At 36.8% G+C, this 25,799-nt stretch overlaps 1 protein-coding gene across 3 annotated transcripts in view; it reads left to right on the top strand.

Annotated features, from left to right (window-relative positions):
• The window catches only part of TMTC2 (transmembrane O-mannosyltransferase targeting cadherins 2), a 658,994-nt gene that overhangs the window by 239,820 nt on the left and 393,375 nt on the right, over nucleotides 1-25,799 (top strand). For all 3 annotated transcript variants that reach the window (XR_012324274.1, XM_073788371.1, XM_073788372.1), the window contains 3 exons: nucleotides 18,852-18,937; nucleotides 19,406-19,590; nucleotides 20,671-20,749. Coding sequence is in view for 2 of the 3 variants with exons in the window: in XM_073788371.1 (XP_073644472.1) it covers nucleotides 18,852-18,937; nucleotides 19,406-19,590; nucleotides 20,671-20,749 (350 nt within the window). In the remaining variant the exon portion in view is untranslated. The remainder of the gene's footprint in view (nucleotides 1-18,851; nucleotides 18,938-19,405; nucleotides 19,591-20,670; nucleotides 20,750-25,799) is intronic.

The following is a 25,799-nucleotide window of genomic DNA, read 5'->3' as shown; positions in this document are numbered from 1 at the left end:
GGGGGGGTCTCCGAGTGTAGAGGTGGGGCCCTGGGTGGGGGTGTAGGGGCGGGGCTTGGGTTCTGCGTGGCAGAAAGGAGGCTCCGAGGGCAGAGGATTCGGCCTGGGAGCCCAACAGGCTTCCCAGGGCCTAAGTGGACAGGGAAAGCCCTGGCCCATTTCCCTTCACTCCCCTCCCCCACCATCTCCCCCAGGGTCTCCCCTGGCGCCGCTGGACCCCTAACCATGGGTGGGTTCCGCTGGGTGTAGGAACTCTTCCACTCCCCCAGCCACCCCTCAGGGGTGCAGGTCCCTGAGGTCTGGCCTTTACTTTTGCTCCCCCTTCCCTCCCTGCCACTCCCTCAGGACCCACGTGGCTGGAGGGGGCCTCGGTAGGCAGAGGATCAGGCCCAGGATCTCAGCAGTCTCCCAGAGGCCCAAGTGGACAGGGGAAACCTGGCCACGCTCCCTTTTGATCCTCTGCCCTCCCAGTGGTTCCCCAGTTTCCCACTGCAGGCGTGGAATCCCTTCCCCTCCCCCAGCCATCCCTCAGGGGCCCAGTCTCATCCTGCCTCCACTTCTCCTCCCCCTTCACTCCCCCCAAGCCCCACTTCCTACCTGGTTGCTGGGGTTTTTTTCCCATCCCTTCAGGTGTCCACGGTCCCCCTGTGGTGCCTGGTAGGTGCCCTAGTTGTGAGGAGACGCGAATTCCATGTCCTCCTTGTACGCCATCTTGACTCCTCCCTGAGGTTGATTTGTTCTTAATTTTTTCAAAAAAGTATTTTCGCTAATGTGAATTAGAACTTTTTTTTTTTCCCTCATTACACTTTAAACTGGTTGAACCTGATTATTTAGATTTTATTTTTTCAAAAGATGCCTGGTTCCAAATTTTGTTGTTGCTCTATCATATATCTGATTTTTAGTCGAAGGTTCTTTCTTGGAATTTTCCTAAATATGTTATATTCTTATTTGCTGGGAGGCCTCTGCACATGCTATTTGTTTTGCCTGCAACATTCTCTACTGTTTTCTCCTCGTATGACCTCTTTATACCCTACTCCCTATCCTTGTTGCCTAGCCTGATACTTATACATATCTATATACTTCTCTGGAAGGATTTCTCGATACCTTTCCTATTTTCAGAGTTGGAAGAAAGACAGTTGCTTCCAATTGTCACCATAATACTAATACTAATGTCATCATAAAACTAATACTTGGCTCTTTTTAGTGTGGATCATATTTACATATGCGCTCCCCTTAATCACAGTGTAATCTCTTTAAGGCCAGGGAATGTTTAGGTACCATTCCATCCCTAGTACCAAGCACAGTGCCAAGCACATGAGCTTTAAATTATATATATGTTGATTAAGAAAGTAATAAGTCAGTTAAACTATGATTAATAAACTAATGAATGAGTTAATAAACTATTAAATGAGTTGATTAATGAATTCACTAATGAATGAGAATAAATCAACAAAGTTCAAGTTGGCTCGACAGCATTTCCTGCCCATTATATGTAGCCAATCCACTTCCTTCTCAGCTCATGTTACTGGCCATGTTCACATGTTTGACTCTTCATATTGATTTATTCCACAACTTTTTCCATTATACATATCTATGAAAAAAGTCACTGTCCAAAAAACATAAGAATAGTAAAATTCCCTCCTATCGAGCCTGGTTATTGTATACATACTGATGTGGGATAAGGATTCTGGAATATATCATCTGGTATCAAGACTTGAGTTCTCCTTCCCTTTCTCCCACCAAACCCAAAGTATTTTCTTTGTTACAAACATATTGAAAACTGTTTTTCAGAATTGGTAAGAGAAGATCATGGATGTTACATAATTGGATAACCAGCCAAGGGATGTTTCAGCACAACAACTTCTGATCTTTTCATTTGTTAATCAGAAAAAAATTAAATAGTAACTAATGAAGCCTATACGTCTATTCTGATTTATTAAAACTGTGGTGCTTCATGGTTCTTAAAATAGTAATAGTCCCTTTACAATCCTACTTGAGATGTATATAAGTGGCTATGCAACTGATTTCTCTTTATAGAAACACATTATTTAAATGTGTCTTTTAGTAATTTTCAATTCTAATTTGTAGACTTCCTGTAACATTACCATGTCTACAGGAAAAGTGGATGAACTAAGTATATAAGTGTAGCCTTTATTGAGAATATTTTCAAAAGTAAAAATTAGTAATTATTTGAAACTAGGGCAAATTAACCATGCTTCATGATTTCATCAACCGTTTATATGCATTTGAACATGTAAATTCTTGAGTATATTTTAGCATTAAATTATCCATTCTTGAATTTTGGCCATGCTACACTATATTCAAGAAATTTGGCCAAGCCTATCAAGATTCCAAGATAGATTAAGGCAAGAGAATTAATATATGATGACCTGCACATCTGTAGGATGGTAAAGAGGAAGTCAGAAATAATTTAATTTCATAACACATCCAGGTCAATTAAAAAAGAAAAAAATCACAAGATGAAAAATTTTTTATTGCAGGTTTTATAGTGTAAAGCATCATACGTAATTATTAGTTCAAATTACAAATTGTAGGTAACATGAAGGCTCATTTTACAGCATTCAAATATCTAGTGAGTTTTTTGCAAGTAGTTTGAGGGAAGGAACAATCAGTTTAGGTGCATGGGGTGCTTAGTTGCCTGGGGTGATCAGTCCCAGAGCAACCTACTTATATAATAAAAACACACAGAAGAGTGACAGAGTTCCCCTGTGGTAGTAGTGTTTTCATGGGATTTCCCCCACTATACTGTCACAGGTGCTAGAAGGACTCAGAGTCCAGTCAAATCTGCATGAGAATCATAAGTCTGTTCGGTAAGCATATGTACCCATGTGTTAAAATTTGTTAAAATTTAAAATTTAAATTTAAATTAAATTTAAATTTAAAATTTGTTAAAATCCATGTGTTCAATTTATAAGAACATCAGGCTAAAGAGTATTGGATGGATTAATTTATAATGACATTAGTCTAAGACAGCCTGATGCTATGAAACCTCTTGGCTGAAGCTCTTCCTTCCTTGGAAAGTGCTGGAATAAGTGCTGTTGGCATTTGCCTCTGTAAATCCCCATTTACAGACCTTTCTTCCAAGTCACACCACCTCTCTTTCATGAAGACTTTTACATTTTGTACTCAGTGGTTGTGTTAATATAGTTAAACAAGTAAGCACTTCATACCTGCTAGCTTCATGGCCATTTTCTTTCCACAGTTCATTTTTTGAACACTGGTTCTCTGATTCATTGTGAGTTGATTTTACAGTCTAGCTTTCAAGGTGAAATCTGTTTTCTTGGCACTCTAAAATCCCCAATGCTGATAACACCTATGTCAAACATCACTAATTTTCACCCATTTATGAGATGTAATGACCAATTATAAAGTTTGATTAATACTGATTATATTTTCTGAGTACATTTGTATATATGAACACATTTGTAAGTTTGTGTATTGGAAATAAGGATTCATTACTTCATTCAACAAATATTAGTGCCTTCAGAGTGACAGGTATTCTATTAGATGGTAGGAATAAGCTGACAAAGAAAGTATAGTTTCTGCCCTCAAGTAGCTTGAAGTTTGGATTTAAAAATATGTTAAGTAATATAAAGTAATATCTCTTCTAAGAGAGAGATGCTTATATTATTATGAGAAGGCAGGGACTTAACTCAGGCTGGAGAAAAAGGAAGAATAATAAAGAGAAAGACAAGAGGAATCACACTTGAAAGACAAATGAACAAGGTTGTTTAGGGGGGAAATTGTACAGTTTTGGCTACGTAAGTTTCAGATGACTCTTGGGCATCCACGAAGCAACTAGAACGTGTTTCTGCCACTCATGAGAGCATTCTGAGGTAGAGGATGTGGATTTTGGAGTAATTATCTAAGTGTGTAAATTGAAACTGACTGTCAATAATATGTGTGTGTGTGTGTGTGTGTGTGTATGTAATATGTATAAGGATAAAGGAAAGAAGGACCATGGATGGAATCCTGGGAAATACGAATATTGAAGGAGCTTGGTAGAGAAAGTGGAACCATAAAGTGTGCTCAAGGAGAAGGAAAGAAGCCCAGGGTACTTTGATGCCATTGAAGCTGATGGATAGGACAGTAAGAAGGGAGAAAATGGCCAAAGATCATGTACTGTAGAGAAGTGAATTATTTCTATGAGGTTTTTGTGTCCCTGTGGGGGAAAAAAAATAGTGGCATCAATCATGGGTCTAGAAACTTGGAAATATTATTCACTTCTCCTGAATGTAGTAGAGAATAACATTTTGCCATCACAAAGCTACAAGATATCCTAGAGAATAATTTTATCCTATGAAATCCATGGACACAATGACCAAAGAATTGAAATTCACACTAGGAGCTCCTTAGGGACTGGGGATGTAATTTATTTATGTCTTTATTTCTAGCACATAGTGAAGTCCTTGACACCTTCTTGGTACTAACAAGTGCTTTTGGATAGAATTGAATTAAACCACTTACTATTTCACACTCATTTCTTTTATAGCAGTGGAAACTACACATTGTGGTACTGGTGTCTAGGATTGCTTGCTGGAACTAACTGTTAAACTTTGCCCTCCCCATTGCAACCCAAAGTAAAATTGAGGGAAATCAGAATCCTTTTAGAAATTGGAGTCTGGCAAAGCGAAAGAAGGAGATTAAATCATTCCTATGCTTGTTTGTGTTATAGGTTTTCTATTACAAATGTAGTTTTAAAATGGCATTGTATGGGTCATGCTTTTCTATGTAGAAATACTCATTCAAAATTAACTGTATAGAGAGAGTTAAACTATTTTCCATGTTGGAAAAACGATGAAAGGCATTTTTCTGAAATCTCATTAAAATGGCCTTTAAGGGACTTCCCTGGTGGTCCAGTGGCTAAGACTCCACGCTCCCAATGCAGGGGGCCTGGGTTCGATCCCTGGTCAGGGAACTAGATCCCACATGCCACAACTAAAGATCCCACATGCTGCAACTGAAGATCCCGTGTACCGCAACTAAGACCTGGCGCAGCCAAATAAATAAATAAATATTTTTTTTAAAAAAATGGCCTTTAATTTCATAGTCATTTTTATCCAGAGCACTGCAGGTAAATTTGAAGACATGTATTAGAAAGCCTATAAAAGAGGTTTATTAAGAAATTCATAATTGCATCCTGTTTTAATGCCTTTTGTTTGGTTTAACTTTAAAACTGATTAAAAGTTGCTCAAATGGCCAGAAGCATTTTTGTTGTTGTTCCTAAAATTATGTTCATGTGGAAAGTGAAGGCTGATAGGCAGCAGAATTTCAAATAAATTAATTTCAGTTTTCTCAGAAGGAGGTTTTGCACTATGAAAAAAAAAAGTGTCTTTTTTCCTCTACTCCTGAAAAAACTGAACAGATGTAAATTTGTTATTTGAGTAGTTCCGATCAGTCCTCTGCAGATTTCCAATTACTATGACTTAAGAATTATTTCCTAGATACACCAGGAAATACAGTAATATTGTCTTCCATTTAATTTATTTTTTCTCTTACACAAAACATAACTGATTTTGCCTGTGTTTTGGAGAAGTTGCTTAAAGTATAATTGAAGTTGGAGGCCATCTGGGTATTCAGATGATGGTGAATTTTAAAAATTAATATCTTGTCATCTGCTGCTTATTTTTCTCTTATATGTTATTCATATAAACATGTACTAAATTATTACTGTGGCTAAATTATATCTCATATCACTCCTTTCAATTCTTTGCTTCAAACAATTGCATGGGGCTCCCCAGATGCACTATTTAAACTGCAGCCCCTCCACTGCTCTCACACTCCTGTTCTCCTTTACTTAATTCCTTTTTTTTACATTACATTTATCACCTTCTAGTGAACTTTATAATTTCCTATTTAGCTCTGTATAATGGTATTAAAATAAATACAAATGTATAGTTTATTTTGTATATTGCTAACATGTAAGCTCCCTGAAGACAGGGTTTATATATATATGTCTCCTAAGTGCCTAGCACGGTGCTTAGCTAACAGAAACAAGCTCGATAAATATATGTTGTATGTATATTTATGTGTGCTTTCCACGATTTAGGTACATCCATTTTCCTTAAGCTCTTTGTGTGTGAAGAGTGCATCAAGGATTATTTCAGAGACTTGCCTCCCTGCTTTTTCTTTCTTCCTCTGTCCCTGTTTACCTCTGTAGAATCAGAGACCGAAGGATGCCCTTTCTCTTTACTCCTCCATTGCTTGCAATTACAGTGCCCCTAAGTTGACTTTGCCCCAGGCACCCTTGTAGTTGGAAATGACTAGATAGAGGTTGGATGAATGGCAAGAGGAAGGAATGATCCCATCTTGCAGTTCTGATAATAAGGAGAACACTGTGAGGAAATGCTCGCCAATCATCTAGAGAAGAACAACCAGATCCAACCTGGTCAGTGTAACCACATCTCATCATCAGACTCAGGAAATGACAGGCAGACACTTTTATTAGAGAATAGAAATTTCAGGTTAGGGGATTAATCTGAGCTGTCCTGAAGTCTAAAGGTAGTCCAATTTTGAACGCCGTTTATATTCTGTGAATAGCCTTTGGTTTTTCATTTTAATGACTGTGTGTGTGTGTGTGTGTGTAAAAAGCAAGTGGCGTTGAAAGTATTCACCCATTTTTCTCTTCATTGAGCACCTCAGTCCCCAACTTTTCATCATTCCGTTCAGATCTTCTGGCGCTCCGCCAGCTCTTTTTCGTTGTCTCCAGCCACTAATTTGCCTCTGGTTCCCACTGCTAGGACCTGTAAATGATGACTCCTGACACGAATAGATCCTTGCTCTCTTGACCCTTGAGTTGGGTGAAGGGACATCTCTTCTCAGCAGCAAAATTAAACCTGCAAGGGCAGTTTTAGGAACATTGTTATAAATGGTGTTTTCTTTCAGTTCTTCAAGTACTGCAGGATAAGCCCATGAGTGAATTGTTTCTAGGTTGTAAAATCTATTCCAGGCCAAAAGAGATAGGCTAAGACTTTCGTTTTTGGAACTGCTCATGCCTGTTCTTAAGTTAGAAACTGCTGGTTTGACCTAACACCTATTCCTGCTGGTCTGTGAGATACATGATACCTTTTCCTCTTTCATAATTTATTGCTTCAACAGCAGACTTTTGTTAGAGCCCTGCTGTTAAGGGACAAAGAAAACACCCACTTTGTTGAACATTTATGTTTAAAGTGAGTGCATTGCACTAAATCACTGTGTGCCCATGGGAACATCTCTAACCCAAATTATAACCATATCTGTGACGGAATCAGGCCCTGATTTTTTTTGGTAATATTTTTTTGAGTGTGTTGATTCCTGTGGAATTCACAAATGTTCTTTTTTTTTTTCCCCCAGTGCCTGAACAAACTAGTTTTAAGTTAGGTTTCCTTCTGTGGACTTCCACAGTGCATCAGACTGTATCATGGTACCCTGTACACAACTTTGTTACTGCTTTTTAAATTATCTCTCTTTTCTGCCAGTCATTAAAATCTCTATAATGGCACTTTCAAAATATATTTTGAATGAATGAATGAACAAATCAAGAGTCTAATTACATTGACTTTTACTGAGCAGGTCAAGCTTTGGCGTACTCCTGTATCCCAGCGTGGGGTTCCTCCACAGTGATTGTACACCATCCAACTGATAAATATCTCTCCTTCAAAAAATGACATAATAATTAGTCATCGATTTTGGATAGCCCCTGTAAATAGCAAAGAATAAAAGCAAGTCTGTATATAGGTTTAAAGTTCCATCACTGGTGGTCAATGCCTTTGTCTTAGGTATGCTTTAGTTCTTAATTTTACTTGTTTCAAATCACAGAATTCTCTTAGAGAATGAGGAAATATTTGAAAGAGATTTGACTATGGTCCCAGAAAATATATATGGACCTACCTGAATAATATTTGTTTTTGTGGGGAGAAAAGGAGTGGGGAAAAGGGAAAAGTTTCATTTTTTTAAAAATTTAACTCTCACCTTTGTACCACGGAGGCAGCTTTGTGAAATATTAAGGGCATGGGTTTTGGCATTAAACAGACTTGGATTCAGATCTCCCATTTATTGGTCCTGCACTTGGTCAAGTTGCTTAATCCTTGTTCTTCATCTGCAAAATTGGGCTCTGATATCACCTAGTGTTGTAGCAAGGATTAAATAAAGTTCCTGGAAACTTGATATAATTGTATAATAAAAAACTAAAGAGTTTGTTAGCTGTTAATTTCATTCCGTTTCTAACAGCTCACAGCTCTCTTGTGTGAGGATACTGCTCACACTCACTGGTAAACATTTCCATTAAGAGAAGTAGGTCTTGAGCACAAGAATAACTCAGGGAAACCCCTTTATAAGTTGTATTAATCAGAGTCTCCAGAGAAACTGAACCGCTAGTGTGTGTGTGTGTGTGTGTGTGTGTGTGTGTGTGTGTATGTGTGTGTGTGTGTGTGTATGTATATAGTAAAGAGATTTATTGTAAGTCATTGATTTATGAAATTATGTAGGTTGAAAAGTCTCATGATCTGCCCTCTGCAAGCTGGAGACCCAGGAAGGATGGTGGTGTAAATTCCAGTATGAGTCTGTAAGCCTGAGAACCAGGATTACTGAGGGCAGATCAGTGTCCCAGCTGAGACAGAGAGAAAGAAATCTTCCTATTCTCTTTTTTGTTCTATTCAGACCCTCAACAGATTGGATGATGCCCACCTACAATGGGAAAGACAATGTGCTTTACTCCATCTGCTGAATACAATGCTAATCTTCCTGAAACATCCCCACAGACATACTCAGAAATAATGTTTAACTAGTGTTCTGGGTCTCCTATGATCCAATGAAATAGACACATAAAATTAACTATCACACCAAGTATATTGGTTATGATGCATTTCTTGGTGAAGTTGACTTGGCATTGGAGGCTGTAGTTTACCCACCTTTGAAGCAAATCCAAGATGTTTATATATTGCGATGGGCATGTATAAATACAGAAAGAGAGAAGAGAAATTTGTTGATACAGAAAATGGAAAAGCACTGGGTATATGAGCAGGAGAGAGAGGGCAATTATAAATGCTTAAACTAAGAACAGGTACATATTCCCAGTGGACTAATATGGGAAAAGACATGGAAAGACATGTGAGTTGAAGCCTGGCAGCTCTGAATTTGAGTCTCATCTTAAGACTTTCCAGTTGTGTTATCATGGGCAAGTTGTTTAATTTCTATCTCTGATGTTTTCATATCTCTAAAGTAAAAAGAGTAATAATATTTTAAATTGCTAATTTTAATTATGAAAATAAATAATATGGAAAACACACATCGAGTGTTAATTCTCTTTCTTACTTCCTCTTAAGTGCTATTTTTTAACTAGGAAATTATATTCACACCTATTATTATTGTATGACATGTAGAGGAAAATATAGCCGTAATTATATATTCGGAAGACAGGTATAAAGTGAATTATGCATATATTAATATACAGTGTAGTCTGTGTATCCCAGATCCAACAAAATTAGCTATGTAGATTTGAGTAGCCATTCCGATTTGGGGGCTCCTTATTTGTAAAATGGGGATTATACCTTTATAGGTTTATTGAGAGAATTACATAAGATAATAATCGTGAAGCATTTTGTTCAGGACGTGTTACAGAGTAGAAGTGGACTTATATGGGATAAAGGCTTATTTAGATGGCATAGTCCAGGCTCTAACTCAGAAGAAATATCTTCGTAATGAATGCTCCATTTAACTGAGTCTTCATCTATTTTTCAGACATGGTACTATAGTGAGGATACATTTCTCTTTCTTTAGACCCTAAGCAAAAACTAATTTTAAAATAAAGTTAATAAAAGCTACAACTTGTTCATTTTCCCCCTGATAGGAATTGATGAGGTTTTTAGTAATGTGTTGGAAATATAAAACAGTTTTTTGATTGGATGCCTACTGCCCCATATTTGATAGGTTAGAATAAAAAACAATCATCTTTATGAAATAGGATGTCATTACTGTACTTTATTCAGTTGTCAAAGTCTAAACAAAATCCAATTTAGAACAAATAAACAGGTCTGTGTCAAAAGAAAGATACCAGAGAGGAGGCTTAACTGTATTTTCTGAAACTGTATTACTTGGCAGTTCTGTGACACTTAGAAATGATACCCAGTGAAACGGGTTTCAGCTTTGGGGAGCTACGTAATAGAATCCTGTGTGCGCATCTGTCTAGTTCACGTCACATGATTGTTGTCTTTTTCTCCATCTCCATTTCCATTCTTCTTCATGCAATGAAAGTATGGAGCAGGGAAACAACTTGCTCATTGCTCAGTGGGATTTAACCTTTTCAAGAAGTGACATCTTTTTATTTTGCTCAGAGTACATACAGTATATAGTTATCATGTATAATAACTTAGCAGTAGTTTAAAATTAGTATCCAATTAAATTATGCTTTTTGTAACAAACATATTATTATTCTAATAAATTGAAATTGTGTGTTTTAAGTAAAAAGTTAACTGTTTATATTCCCTTTCTCTCTTAGTGCTTTTCTAGTTTAATTAAAGAAAAGGAGAGAAGGAAAGTTGAGTTTATGATTTGAGAAAAAAAAATATGAGTAGAGGGAATTCTTTTGCGTGGTCCTCAAATACAAAATCTGTTATCCTAGGGTGACCTGAAAGCCATAGATGTGCCATGTGAGACCAGAAAATTTATATAGCTTTGTCTCTGGAATCTCCCGTGGAACTCAAATTCAATCACTTATATCTCACTTATATCTTTTTTCTGAGATTAAAATCCTACCTATTTCTATTTCATGTGATAATGCCTATGAATTTGCTTCTTTCTAGTTATTTGAGGATTGAGAGGATTAACTGAAATGCTTTTATATTAAAAAATGCTACTAATGTCATCACTTTTTTGGACAAAGAGTGATAACTCTGACCACTCTGATGTCTAGACATTTAATTTAAGAGTTCTAATTTCATGCCCCTATTACACTCTAAAATTGTATAAGTTTAATTGAATATTTTAATTGCAAATTTCATACTTGGCAAATTGTCTCATCTGGTTATCACTCAAAACCAGACAACACATACTTTATATTCATTCAAATATAATTAATAGAAGTTTTCCTTAAAATTCTCTATAAGAGCCATACTTGATATTACATATTTTAGTTTTTAAAAAAACAAAAGAAAAACTAAACAAAACAATGCATGTGCTTTTATATGTATCTATTTTTTAAATTTTATTTTATTTATTTTTTTATACAGCAGCTTCTTATTAGTTATCCATTTTATACATATTAGTGTATATATGTCAATCCCGATTCATCACACCACCACCCCCCGCCGCTTTCCCCCCTTGGTGTCCATACGTTTGTTCTCTACATCTGTGTCTCTATTTCTGCCCTGCAAACCGGTTCATCTGTACCATTTTTCTAGGTTCCACATACATGCATTAATATACGATATTTGTTTTTCTCTTTCTGACCTACTTCACTTTGTATGATGGTCTCTAGATCCATGCACATCTCTACAAATGACCCAATGGAATATTACTCAGCCAAATAAAGGAACAAAATTGGGTCATTTACATGTGCTTTTTTATCAGTAGAGAAGAGGATAAGAAAGTAAGTGGTAAGAAATCCCAAATAACATTAGCTTAAACTAGTTAAAATTGTATTCTCTGTACAGAGAAGTCCAGAGGTGTGCAGTCCCAAGGTCATGGGAAATTTTTATAAAGGGCTCAGTTTCTGGGCTCCTTTCAGTTTGCTCTCTACCATCTTCAGAACAGGGCTTTTCTCTACCATCCTCAGAACTGGGCCTCCACCTATAGTCAGCAGGACAGAGGAAGGGTAAGGGAGAACATGCTCCCTCCTCTTTGAGGACTTTTCCTAGAGGGCCTCTGGCTACTGTGCTTTCATTTCATTGGATAGAATTTAGTCACATGACCAAGACTCCTGTACTGATTGATTCTGGTTCTTTGTATGTATTCAGTGGCTTGTGCATATTAGATACTTAATTTCTAAGCTCTTGTGTCACCCTAAACCTTGGCATTACTGCAGTTGATTCAAGTAGTAGTAATTTATTCATTTTACTTACAGCTTCTGTTTTTAAAAAGGACTTTGAGTTTCATTCCAGGATAGTCACTTGAGATTTTTGCCTGATACCTATTTTATCAAGCAAGATTTGGGGGCATTTGTGTGTTATGAGTTTGACATGCTGTAAATTATCACTTCTGTCTGATAATAGAGATTAACGATTTATGTTTCCAAATATCCTATTATGAACATAGACTAAAAGTAGGCATTAATCTTGGAAAAACAGAAGAAATGCAACTGTAATGCCACTTCACAATTAAATTATATAAAATCTCATTATTAGAGTCATCAGCTGAATTAGCAAAATCAGTTATTAAATGTGAATTAATGCAAAGTTTGAATATGATGCCAAGCCAATGCCAATTAATGTCAGTTGGGAAATTTCAGAGGCATGAATACTTTAGGAAAGCATTGAACATCTAAAACATATAATGTCTTATCTCTGAGGAAAGAAATCTTAGTTTCAGAGTACCTACATGTGTTAAAAGATAATCAAACAAAATAAAGTTCAGAAAAAATGTCTCAATTTAACATGAACATGATGTTTTTGTTAGTATTTGGACCTTAAGGATTATCAATTATTTTGTGAACCATTGCCTGTAAACATTAAACTATCTGATTTATTTTGATGACTAAGAATTTTTGCCCAGGGAATAACCAAACAACTTATTACTGAAATATTCTCAATAACATAATCTTAATTTTAAGTTGTTTTAGCTTTTCAGTTTCCAGAAGGCTTCTAACATAGATCGTCATTTAATTTCCATGAAGCTTGTCGCTACTGCTACTGGTAGATTAAAATGCTATCCTCTGTAACTTTGAGTTTTCATAAGCATGGCGGCCTGATCTGTCTGGAACTCCATTCCCTGCATGCTTGCCTTCCCTACAAACCTCACCTGACCTGTCATCGTGGAAAAGTGTCCCTTTTGTGGGTTCCCAGAACACTTTATGCTTCGTTTACACTGTATTGTGAGTGTTTGATCATCTGTCTTCACCATGAGATAGTTCATTCAAAAAATATTTACCTATTGTTTGGTAATCTTATTCTCAATGTTTAATATGGTGTAGGAGTGCCACAAATTATGCTTTAATGAAATTGAAAGAAGAAAGAAAGCTACTATCCTTTAGTATTTCCCTGGTCTTAACAGCTCTTGGCTCTGTAAACCACATCCTGTTTCACCCATGTTCTGAGTAAATGTCCGCTTAGTTTACTGCAATTCATATTCTTGAAAACTATACTTTTCTTCTGTTTACTGCAATACATATTCTTGAAAAGTATACTTCTGATGTGCTTTATTAATACCAATATTCGAACATGTCGGATCTCAACGATTTTTAAAGACCTTTGTTTGAACCTGAGGCAAAAGGTAGGTCTACTTGAGGATTTGTATGTTTTGACAGTTCTGTATTGAGGGCAACCTTCTACAAAGAGCCACTGACATTTTGTTTGTATGTACTGACAGCAGTGGGGAAGGGCATGCTTTTTAAAATAATTTAGAAAATTTATTTTGTTGCCTTTTTAAATGAAAAGTCAGTAGAAATGATGATAGATTAGATTTTTATTGAAAAAAAATAATTTATTCCCTGTAGTTTGCTTTTTTGCATTCTGTATTCTCTACATAGTTCATGTATGTGGTTAGCAGGGACATGAGGACCTTATGTTCTGAACAGATATGTTGCAGTTAGTATGTATGAAATGCTAAATGTGGTTTCTTAACCTCAGCACTATTGACATTGGGGGCCAGATAATCTTTGCTTTCGGGGGCTGTCTTGTGTCTTCTAACATGTTTACATATTTAATGGCATACCTGGCCTCTACCCACTAGATGCCAGTAGCATCCACCCACTTGTGACAACCATAAACGTCTCCAGACATTGCCCAATGTCCCCTGGGAGACAGAGTCACCCCTGGTTGAGAAACATTGTACTAAAAAATGCTCCCCTTCTGTCTCTGTCAATATTTAGAATCAGCTAGGGATTTGTCTGCCTGTTTACACTTAATGTTTGCATTTAACTCTGTCCAATCCACTGTTACCATGGGTTTGACTGGTTTTCATTTATCAAGTATCTGGAGTATTGTGATTTTTATTTTTAATGGTATTTTAGAGAAAGGGTTGTTAGGGGAGATTGGGGTAAAGATGGGCAAAACTTTTGCAAGAAAAAGAAATTCTACACACTTAATGGTAATTCCTAGAAAATGGTCAAAATCAGGTTAAAACAAACTGAAAGGATTTAAGGGAGGGCATTTTGTTGTTTTTTTCTTGAAGTAAAGTGGTCTTCTGGAATTTAAGTGTTACAGTGAATAGTACTTCTTGTATCCAGATGTGTTTTCTTCCTTTGACTGTAACAAGTATTTATTCTTTCTGTTTCTCCAATTTGTATTCTTCACTGGCTGCTTAATTTCAGTGACTGTGGTTCTGAAAGATAAATCACTGGGGGAGAAATATGAGAAGTAAAAGATTTGAATCTATTAAAATACACTATAATATATCCACCTACACACAGATACATAAAAGTGACCCAACCATTTATTATTTAGAGATCAATAACATTTTTTCAATTTCTCCCCCAAAAGACACTTCGAATTCACATTCATCTATAGCATGGGCCAGTTTCCTTAATTGTAAAGCAACTTCACATAACATGAATAACACTATTTCTTATTAGATTCTAGCTTGATGGTATATTAAAATGTGTTGTTGTTTTTAATATACATAGAAACCAGAAGATTTTATTGACATGATCAGCATGTAAACAAACTGTGTCATCAATTTTAAACAGCTGTGGAAAAGCCTTTGGTATGAATGGTCTATTAAAATACAGATCTTCCTTTACAATCGGATTGCTGGGCTTGAACTGTGGCACACTTCTTGCTAGCTGTGTGTCCTCTGGTGTGTTGCAGAACTTTTACTTGCCCCAGATTCATCATCTGTAAAACGAGACTTGTAATAATAACCTACCTCATAAGATTATTGATGAGTAATAAGTTAATATATGTAAATTAAGTTAATATATGTAGCACTGTAAGTGCCAAATAGGTTTAGCTGTTGTCGTTGTTCCTATTATTACAACCACAACTATTACAATGTGAAGGGTTTCTATCCTTCTATCCAGTCTTCAGTAAAGTAAAGAATGGGTTCTATAAATGTGGAGAACAGCAGTAATAGAAGCTTCATTGTTACAGAGCTAGAATTGACCCAAATTCATCCTGAGCTGTCAAAATGGCGTTTGGATTCCTTTTCAGAGCATTAATTCAAATTCATATTATCCAAAATCTGAAGAATTTTAGAGCAAAAGGAAACATAACCTAGTACATATGCATCTAGACTTGAATTATCTTCTCTCTTCTCTTCTTTTTTTCTTTTAGAAAGAGCATGGGATTTAGTATCAGAGAAACTGTGTTCCAGTCCTGGCTTTGTCGCTTGTTAACCATAAAACCTAGGGTTAGTTGGTAAATTCCCCGTGGACCTCGCTTTCTTCCTGTGTAACATGGGGCTGATGATGACACTCTCTACTGCTGCTTACTTTCAAGCCTCTGCCCAATGGCACTTGCACTCCGTGAACCTTCCTTTGTCCATTCCTGAACTAGAGCGGTGTTGCTCCTCTGTGCCCTATCATAGTAATTTTCCACACCATTTATTTTCTTATTTGTCTCCCTCAATAGATCGTGCATCCACAGGAGAGTGCATCTGTCTTGTTCACATTTGCAGTGTGCATACTAGAGCATAGTTGATGCTCAATTAAATCCTTAGCCATGAGAAATTGGTCACAATAGCCGTCTAACTTGGACTCATTCCGTTGCTAACTTTATTCAGATGATACAGAGGATGATGCTCTCTAATTCAAAGAGCCACTTTATATATAATCCTGGAGACTTAGCTGCTCCATCCCTCTGTGTGACTAGTTTCTTCCAAAGAATGAGGCAGGCTGGACAGGATTGTCTAGGTGTGGTTATCATGCTGTATCTTATGAGGTAGAAAATGACAGGACTGTAATACATCAGTATGAGGGAGCCCATGAGGCTGAATACATCATTTTCCAGGTTTATGGGCTTTAGGTACAGTTTCAAAGATATACATTCATCTCCTCATGTTCTTTTTGTCTAGCCTAACAGCATATTTGTCCTTTAGGAATGCCATTATGTGCAGACTAATTAGTGGGCGATTGCAGTTATTTAGGTGACAGGAAAGGTAAAAAGGGCTCTGCCAGATCTGTAAAAGTGAACCTTGAGGGGCCAGAGTAAAGAGCCTTAGAAAATAAAATAAGAATTGGTAGGCTTTGGAAACTTTTTAAACCTGGGATTTTGAGGGTAAGTGAAAAGTCACGAGTGATAACCAGGTTTCTGATTTTAGCAACTGATGTAAAGGATGGTTCTAATTGTTGAGGAAAGATTTTTTTCTTCTTTTATCTCTTTCATTTATCACCTTATTTTTGAGTGGGAAATATTGCTTTCAATTTTTGGATGTGTTGGTTTTGAAATTCCAGCTAATAAGCACCTAGATTGATGTGGTTGAGTAAGCTGTTGAATTTTCAACAGATCTGGATGTCCGGAGAGAGATCACTAATTTAGAATTGAGAACGGTCAGCATATGAGCTGCATGTATGCATGTTGTCATGCAGAGACAGTACTTACCAAGAAGGAGAAAAAAACAAAGTCCTGGGAAATACCGACTTCTTTTAAAGGAATATATGAATAAAGATACACATTTCTTCATTCTTGGAAGGATAGTCTCAGGGATAGAGAATAAGGAAGACTGGTTTTCCAGAAGCCGAGGAAACACAAGAGTTTCAGGAAGGAAAATGGGTTTAATAGTCACAGATGCTACAGTTGAGTAGGTGATTCATACAAGCAAACTATTTTGGGAGTTTGATAATTAGTGGAAATTCGATTATGACATTTCAGCAGAATTCTGGGAAAGAGCCTAAACTGGATTTAGGGGTAAATGGGATTTGAGTCATTGGACATGTGCACCACAGACTATCCTTAAAGGAAATCTGACTTTGAGGGGAAGAACGACAGTAAGAGGTAGTTAAGAGGTGGATGCAGGAATGATAAGGTGGTAGGGTTTTATCTTCCGCTCTATGCTAAGAGGCACACAAACATTTTTGTAGTCTTAAGGGAAAGGAAATTGCAGTGGGGAAAAAGATTAAAGATATTGGATAAAAAGGGGCTCGTGGAAGGACTTTAGTTCCTAAGGAAAGTAGGAAGACTCGGATTAAGATGGATTTCTCCTCTGATGACATTGGCCTTGTATCAAAGAAGAAACACCTCTCTATCTGAACCTCAAAGGAAAGTGACAAAGACAATTAAGGTTGTAGATATGTTTCTGAAATGAGATAATGTGTATGAGCTTAGCTAACTGGAAAGCATTTTGTCAAAATTATTTTTATAAAGAATATTACTCCTTTTTGGAAGATATGTGAGTGTTCTTTCTCTTTATCAGTTTTACTTGCTTCTAAAGACAACTGAACTTTTTCACAGACTCTTAAATGCAGCAGGAATCCTGCTTTGTTTTTCCTTGTTCCTAGCAACTGAAAAGTACACTTAACAGCAAAGCACATCAATTTCATTATCAAATTGTTGCTCTAAATTTTCTACAGATATGTACATTTCTGTGTATATGTAACTGTTAATGTGGTTTGGAACAGTTTCATTTATTCAAATGGCTCTTTTAACAAATAATAGAAATAATGAGGTTAATATATGCTAATGACACAAGTGAGCAAACTTTAATTTCAAAATGATTTACTTCATTATTTTTCAATCATGCCCATTAAGTAAAAAGCTGAGTACTTAGAAATACTCTACAAAATGATAAGTTTTTATCAGTGGCCTTCTCATTTTGCAAACCTCCATTTTACCGCCTTTTGGAGGCCTCAGGAGCTGGCAAATGGAATCTGCAATTTGAGGTTCATGACAGTAGTACTCGGGTCCAAGAGAGGTGCCAAATGTCTGTAAGACACTTTGCTGATTATATGAGAATAGGGATAGGCCAGAAAGCCCTCCGTGAGAACTTTCAGAACTTAGTCCAGTTCCTTGACACTGTATTTTCACAGACATGCTTATAATTGATTCTCACTTGTCATGAGGGCAGGGCCTGGAAATGCTGGGATAATCCATGTGGCCACGCACTGCCGGAGGAGCCTCCTAGGGAGGCCCAGAGTCTGAGGGTCTGTAGACCAAAGCATGTCTCACAACAGTGAACTGAAATTCGCCCAGTGTTCTGATATTTAAGCTTATTTGACCAAATCCAAATAATAAGGAAATAACAATGTGGTTGGTCTTCAGTCTTTGATGGAATCTGATAAGATTCTGACTCTATACTATTGATCCAGATTACCTTTTGCCTTTCAAGCAGTCATGGGCCAATATTTCCCAAGCAATATGGCCAGTGGGAGAGGCGTCTCAGGTTTAAATGTATATATGTATATCAGGGCCTTAGACAGGTTTCCTTTCTGAAGTGATGAAAAACTGCATGCTCCAAGGAGAAATCCAGGTGGTTTGTAATTCTAGTGGTAGAGAAAAGATTGCTGGAAAAGGGAAATTTCAGTAGGGGGTAAAGAGCTTTTTGAAATTACTTCTTAATACTTTCTAATGTAACGTACATGCAGCTGATCCCTCTCTAGTATTTTCTCTCCTGAGTAATCATTTCCTTCTATTTAGAATTTATTTTTATAGTACCTCATCATTTTTATGGCCCCATTAACCATTTTTATTTTTGAAATATAAAATGAAAATTTGATTTTATGTATAGTAATACAGTCTTGTCTCCAAATTTCTGTTTTGCTCATGCAGAGGGTTACTTCTACAAGAGAACAGCAGGTTTGCAGAAGCACTACATTATTATAAATTGGCGATCGGGAGCAGGCCTACGCTGGCTTGTAAGTAACATTCAAGTCCTTTTAAAATATCCCTCCCTTCCCCTCCCTTCGTGAAAATGGTGATTTAAAGCCTCACAGATTAAAAAACGTGGTAACTCTATTTCTGAATACTTGCCAATCAAATGATGAGACTTTAACAATTACATCTCTCTCAATTTTAGTATTTTGGTGCCTGTTTATCATGTTAATATATTAAGATAAATATAACTTTTATTCATCTAGATATTAAGCTCAAAATATTCTGACTCCTTGAAGGCAGAGACTCTTACATATTTTTTTTCAGTGACACCTGTACTTCTTACTACATTGTTGTTCTTTTGTATATTTGTTCCCTGGGTATTTATTTCTTGGTTTTCTTTTAAAATCAGAAATAATGCATAGAAACAAAACGGAAGTAAAGATAACTTTATTGTTTCCATAGTATACATCATCTTCTCAACATTTGTATTTCCACTTGTCTCCCCTCAGCTGCATATTTAAACACCGGGATTATTCTAATGAACCAAGGAAAGACGGAAGAAGCTCGACGCACGTTCCTGAAGTGTTCTGAGATCCCTGATGAAAACCTAAAGGACCCTCATGCCCATAAGAGCTCGGTCACCAGCTGTCTGTACAACCTGGGGAAACTCTATCATGAGCAGGGACACTATGAGGTCAGGCCAAAACCTCTGCCTTATTCCTCCCCCTTGTTCTGATCTAGTCTCAATGTTTTCTACCTACAATCTCATTGTAGGGACACTGATCATTTAAGAAGCTCATAAGTGTTTTTATTAAAAGAGTTTTATGGTGAAATTCTTTTGGAAAAAAACTCTGCTCAAGCAAAACTTAATGGATTTCTTCACTGTGAATTTCTCAGCGTAATTATGACTCCTCAGGAAAAGGAAATAACATGCATTGCAGCTCAAGCTTGTTTGCTCACCATCTCTTTGATTTTACAATTCAAGACACATTATTATTTTTATCTATATCCATTTTTTGATGTTAAAAAATACATTTTTGTACTCTGCGTATTGAGTAAATGATTTGATATAAATCCTACTCGTTTCTTTTCATTCTTTTTAAAACAATAACCCAGTGAAAACTAATTTTATTGTGTTTTTAAATTGGGGAGGGGGAAAGGTGATGGAGACAGGGTCTTGTGTGGGAAGTTGGGAGGTTGACCCAGTCCTGTGTTCCCTGTCTCTCTCACGAAGCCTGCCTGCATGGGTTTCTTCTCTCCCATTCAGTATGGCTCCTCCCTCCTCAAATGACACCCACACACACTCTTACACGATGTATTAAGATTGCAACATGAGGGTGAAAATAGAATTTTAAAAATAATTGCATTTAATGATCTCAGTAGGTCTCAGTAGCTAGAAGATTCGTTAGTCGATATTTTATTTAGATCCTACTTGATTGCCTGACTTGAAGTACCTACAGATTTTAGATGACTGTGGGTGACTTCTGGTTATTTTATTGCATAATCTATGGGAACTGAAAAATTTATATTGAGAGAACAATAGTAACATTTGACTCCTTGTTAAACTGATTTTTATATGACCTTCTTCACGGACTGGGTTGAATATTTTTATTCATGAAATGGAGGCAGTATGATATCAAAGGATGGCTTAATTATTTTCCTCTGAATACCATTTAGAAAGAGCAATGGAAGATTTTAATTTTGGAAGGATGTTGTTATTTTATTTTCAGTGACTAGCCCTGTACTTTAGCTCTTTTTCTGTTTCTTAAATTAGGATGCACTTAGTGTATACAAAGAAGCAATTCAGAAAATGCCAAGGCAGTTTGCCCCACAGAGCTTGTACAACATGATGGGTAAGTAAAATAGTAATATTTTAATTGATATTTCAGGGACCTATGGAAAAATTGAAACCTGTAATTCTGTTAAATGGAATTCTAATGAATCATTTTGTTAATCTTCACTAAAAAAACCCTGTTCACAATTGAGTGTCACATTCAAATTTTTACAAAGCATACTTATTCTAAGAGAAATAAATGTGTTAACATAGTGATTTTCAACAATTGGCTGGATCCCAGAGTTGTTCAAAAGGGGCTCAAAAACTGAAGCGGGTTTTGAGTGTTAGCTAGACCCTAGAGATTGAAAATGATGAATAAAGTACATGTAGATTTTAATGAATTTATGAAATTTGTGATAATTTTTGATCATGTTATTTTCTTAATCATAATGTCCTCCTCAAAAATAAACATTGCTATGATGTAGAGATTCATGGTTTTGATGCTTATAAAAAAATGTGAGCAACTGAGCCAACTTGTATGGTTTTCGCTGATAAAGGCTTAGATCTCAAGAGGTTTTTTTCAGGGTATTATTTTAGAGTAAAAACAATACTGTGAAGAGTGTAAATATCCTACTACAATTATTCCTTTTTCTACATTGAATAATTAGCTTAATTTTCTTATTAATCAGAAAGTATGTACGCTAGGGCATTGATTTTTCTAGGTACAAGAGGTCAAGAACTAGAATTTCTAGTAAAATAATCTGCCTATTACCTGCAATTGATCCGTGGCAGCCTTATAGGAAATTGTTACCACAGCTATTTGATGGTGGACACACCTGAAAATTGCCTATTCAGTATGTGATTCTTGAAAAGAATCCCTAAAGTTTAAGATGTTCTGCTGATTGATTAACTCTGCTGTTTCCAGATAAGGGGTTACTTTTGTCCTCAAATCAAATATTTCTTTTTCTCCGAACAACGAATCGCAAACTCAGATTTTCCTTTTTCATTAAACTTGGTTAACTTGCTTAGTATTTCTAGGCCTTCCTCATGCATATAAACTAAATGTGACTACATGATCGCTAGGATTATTTTATGCTTTTATATTCTGTGATTTGAGGCATTTGGTAGTAGCTGTATGGCTCTGAGTACACATATAAAATCCCAAGTCCTCCCAAACTAGAAAATATATGCCTGGCAAGGACACTCACTTCTACTTTTTTTTAAATAACAGAAAATTCAGAAATAGTTTAGAGCTATAACAAGGCACAGGTCAGTAAATAGAAAAAAAAAAAAGATTTGGGAGAGGTTTATATATTCATTCCTTGTCTCTGGGAATCCTGACATTTAGCCTGGACAGCAGTAGGGTGATTTAACGCTCGTGTTAAAGACGACACTGGAGTAGTTTTAGTTGCTATTTCTTTTTCTCTTTGGTATAATTACTGAAAGGTAAAATCTAACTTCCTTAAATGTACTTTTGTCTTTACCCTCTTATGAATTAAAACCGCGCCTTTCACTATCTAACATTTTACCATCGATCTAGCCACTCAGGTGAAATTTACATGTCCATAAAGTGTGTACCTAGATTTATCAGTTGAATTAACCTTCTGTGTTAGTGCTGGATGGTTATTCATTTCAAAATGAATATTGAAAGAACTGTGTTCTCTAGTTTTGTCTGAGCAGGCACAGTGGTTTTAGTTTATAATTTTACTTTTAACGCTAATGCTTGGGAAGGACTTTTTCCCCAATTTTCCTCGGTTATCAGAGAAGACATCTTTCTTTAAATTAGGAAAGGATTCAGATCCATGGCAGCAGACTGCATATGGCATTTTTATTGTTAATAGGAAGTGTGGTATTCACTATAGTTAATGATTTGAGAAAATTCATTCAATTATTTTAAGTAAATACATTTGATTGAAAATTCAGCTGGTACCTTGAGATCTGTGTCTCATGTGGTTACACAGATGCTGAGCACAAACAGGCAGCAAAAGATAAGTGTATCCCTGGGGTGATTGCTTAGTCCTTTGTCTTATTTTCCATTATAGAAGGAGGGAGCCGCTTTGCCCAGACTCTGCAAAGCCCTCTAACAACTTGCAAGGGGAGAATCCCAATATAATTTATAATTCCAGATTTCTGCCATAATTATAGTGGCTGCCTTCTGTTTAATTTTATGTGACGGTCTGTCAGCTGACTAGGTTTTGTAGTTTCAGTTGTTCACAAAACTGTAATTTTCTCCGAGAATGAGTTCACCTCCTAATCAAATGGGTGAAATCCTCTGAGTGTTGGCTTTAACTCCTAATACATTTTGATTAGCCTCCATTTGACAAGAAAAAAAAATGGCCCAGGAGATAAGCCGCCCTATCAGTTCATCATTTTCATTAGTCTGTCAACATGTGCTGATTATCCTATCAAGTTTATCAACAGCCTTGAATGTGTTTTCTAATTCTCACATTTGCATATTATTGGTGCCCTTTAGGGATCAGTGATGGATTATAACGTCTGGTGAGATTTAGCCTGCAAGTATTCATTTTTCTCACGGCTCATTCATTTACCCCTTCAAGACCACTACCCCCAAGCACTTGCATGTATATCTGCAAACATTGTTTATTTTCTTTTATTTGGAAGTTAGGAGACATAAAGGAATAGGTATGAAAAAATACAATTATATTTGAATGTTATTATTACTTTAATAACTCAATTCATTGCAGCTGCTTAAAAAAACAAAAAAAACAACAAAAAACCCCAACACTCCAGCCCTTTGCATTTTCCCTTCCCTTGAACATTTTATGAAAAACATATCACTCTATGCTGCATGCCAGTACTTGACTTACCCTGAACATCGAATGAGCCTATTTTTCGCATTTGTGTATTAATAGAAAATAACAAGTTTGATTATCGATTATTACTTGCTTCCCAACTTAAATTTTTCTATATTTTATTGTAAGACTTAGTTTTTATTGTGATAATTTATAAGTAAACTTAAAAGTCTATTTAAAAATACATTCTCATTATTCTCTTTGATTTCATAGGATCAAGGTGATTGAGTAACAATAATTGAGGAGTATCGTCCCATCCAAAATTAAGTGAATTTGCAAGCATGTACAAATCATATTTTAAAAGACACTATATATCACTTTTATAAACAAAAATTAAAGTTTCACCTAGGTGGCAGTTATAATTGGTAAGGTATGAAAATACATGAAATGTTAAGAGGCCAATCACACAATAACTGTTAAAATTGCTCCTAGCCAGTTGTGGACCTCAGTTTCCTCTTGAGAGAATGGGTTGGATTCAGTGGAGATTCAGTATAGTCTGAAGTCAGATAGCCCAGGTTCAAATTATGGCTCTGACACTTAACAGCTGAGTGACGTTGGGCAAATTACTTAACTGAAGCCTCAGTTTCCCCATCCATAATGTGCTTGTAATGGTAGTGTCAGTTTGAGGATTGAGTGAGATAATGAAGGTAAAGCATGTTGGACCAAATGCCCAACCTAGTAAGTGTTTCGTGACATTTACCTTCCGTTGTAATCATTATCCTTTCTGTAGGCTTTAAACTCCAGAAGTCACTCCTTGTATATTCTCTGGCAGTTCTTTCTGTATTTACCAATATAAATCTGATTTCTCTATAGATACAGTTTTGACGTACTGATGGCCTTGGAGTCACCAACAGGGATTCTGTTTAGTTCTGTCCTGTCTAGAATTGCTGCGTTTTCTCTCGAAGTCCATTTCCCTTTATCTCTCAACAACCACAGTCAAAATCCATCTTTTATCATTAACTGCATTAACCAAAAGTGAAACAGCGTACTTAGTTAATGCCCAATTAATTTAATTCCATTAATAGAGTATTCCCTTTAAATTGAAATCGTCATATTTAGGTTAGAGTTTCTTCTCCTTTTCCTGTCATGACATACTTTTCCCCTAGACTTTGTCAAAATTATTCTTTATTCTGACACCTATTGTAGGCCTTTATTGAATCTCAATTTCTCCTCTTTTCTTCTCAAATTGTAAGTGATTTTTAGAATCATAGAATGTTAGAGACGGAAGATTCGTATCTTTAAAATCCTCCTAACATAATCTTTTTACAAGCTAGAAATTAACACTCAAAGAGTTAGGTTGATCTGAGCCTGAACCAAGATGGCAGAGTAGAAGGATGTGCTTTCACTCCCTCTTGCGAGAACACCAGAATCATAACTAGCTGCTGGACAGTCATCGACAGGAAGACACTGGAACTCACCAAAAAAGATACCCCACATCCAAAGACAAAGGAGAAGCCACAATGAGACGGTAGGAGAGGCACAATCACAGCAAAATCAAATCCCATAACTGCTGGGTGGGTGACTCACAGACTGGAGAACACTTATACCACAGAAGTCCACCCACTGGAGTGAAGGTTCTGAGCCCCATGTCAGGCTTCCCAACCTGGGGGTCCAGCAACGGGAGGAAGAATTCCTAGAGAATCAGACTTTGAATGCTAGTGGGATTTGATTGCGGGACTTTAACAGGACTGGGGGAAACAGAGAGCGCACTCTTGGAGGGCACACACAAAGTAGTGTGTGCATCAGGACCCAGGGGAGGGAGCAGTGACCCCATAGGAGACTGAACCAGACCTACCTGCTAGTGTTGGAGGGTCTCCTGCGGAGGCAGGGTGTGGCTGTGGCTCACTGTGGGGACAAGGACACTGGCAGCAGAAGTTCTGGAAAGTACTCCTTGGCGTGAGCCCTCCCAGAGTCTGCCATTAACCCCACCAGAGAGCCCAGGTAGGCTCCAGTGTTGGGTTGCCTCAGGCCAAACAACCAACAGGGAGGGAACCCAGCCCCACCCTTCAGCAGTCAAGTGGATTAAAGTCTTACTGAGCGCTGCCCACCAGAGCAACAGTCAGCTCTACCCACCACCAGTCCTTCCCATCAGAAAACCTTCACAAGCCTCTTAGATAGCCTCATCCACCAGAGGACAGACAGCAGAAGCAAGAAGAACTACAGTCCTGCCGCCTGTGGAACAAAAACCACATTCACAGAAAGATAGACAAGATGAAAAGGCTGAGGGCTATGTACCAGATGAAGGAACAAGATAAAACCCCAGAAAAACAACTAAATGAAGTGGAGATAGGCAACCTTCCAGAAAAAGAATTCAGA

The sequence above is a fragment of the Tursiops truncatus genome, chromosome 11 (assembly GCF_011762595.2).
Source record: "Tursiops truncatus isolate mTurTru1 chromosome 11, mTurTru1.mat.Y, whole genome shotgun sequence".
In the NCBI taxonomy this organism is placed as follows: domain Eukaryota; kingdom Metazoa; phylum Chordata; class Mammalia; order Artiodactyla; family Delphinidae; genus Tursiops; species Tursiops truncatus.
This window is presented reverse-complemented; position numbering and strand designations above follow the sequence as displayed.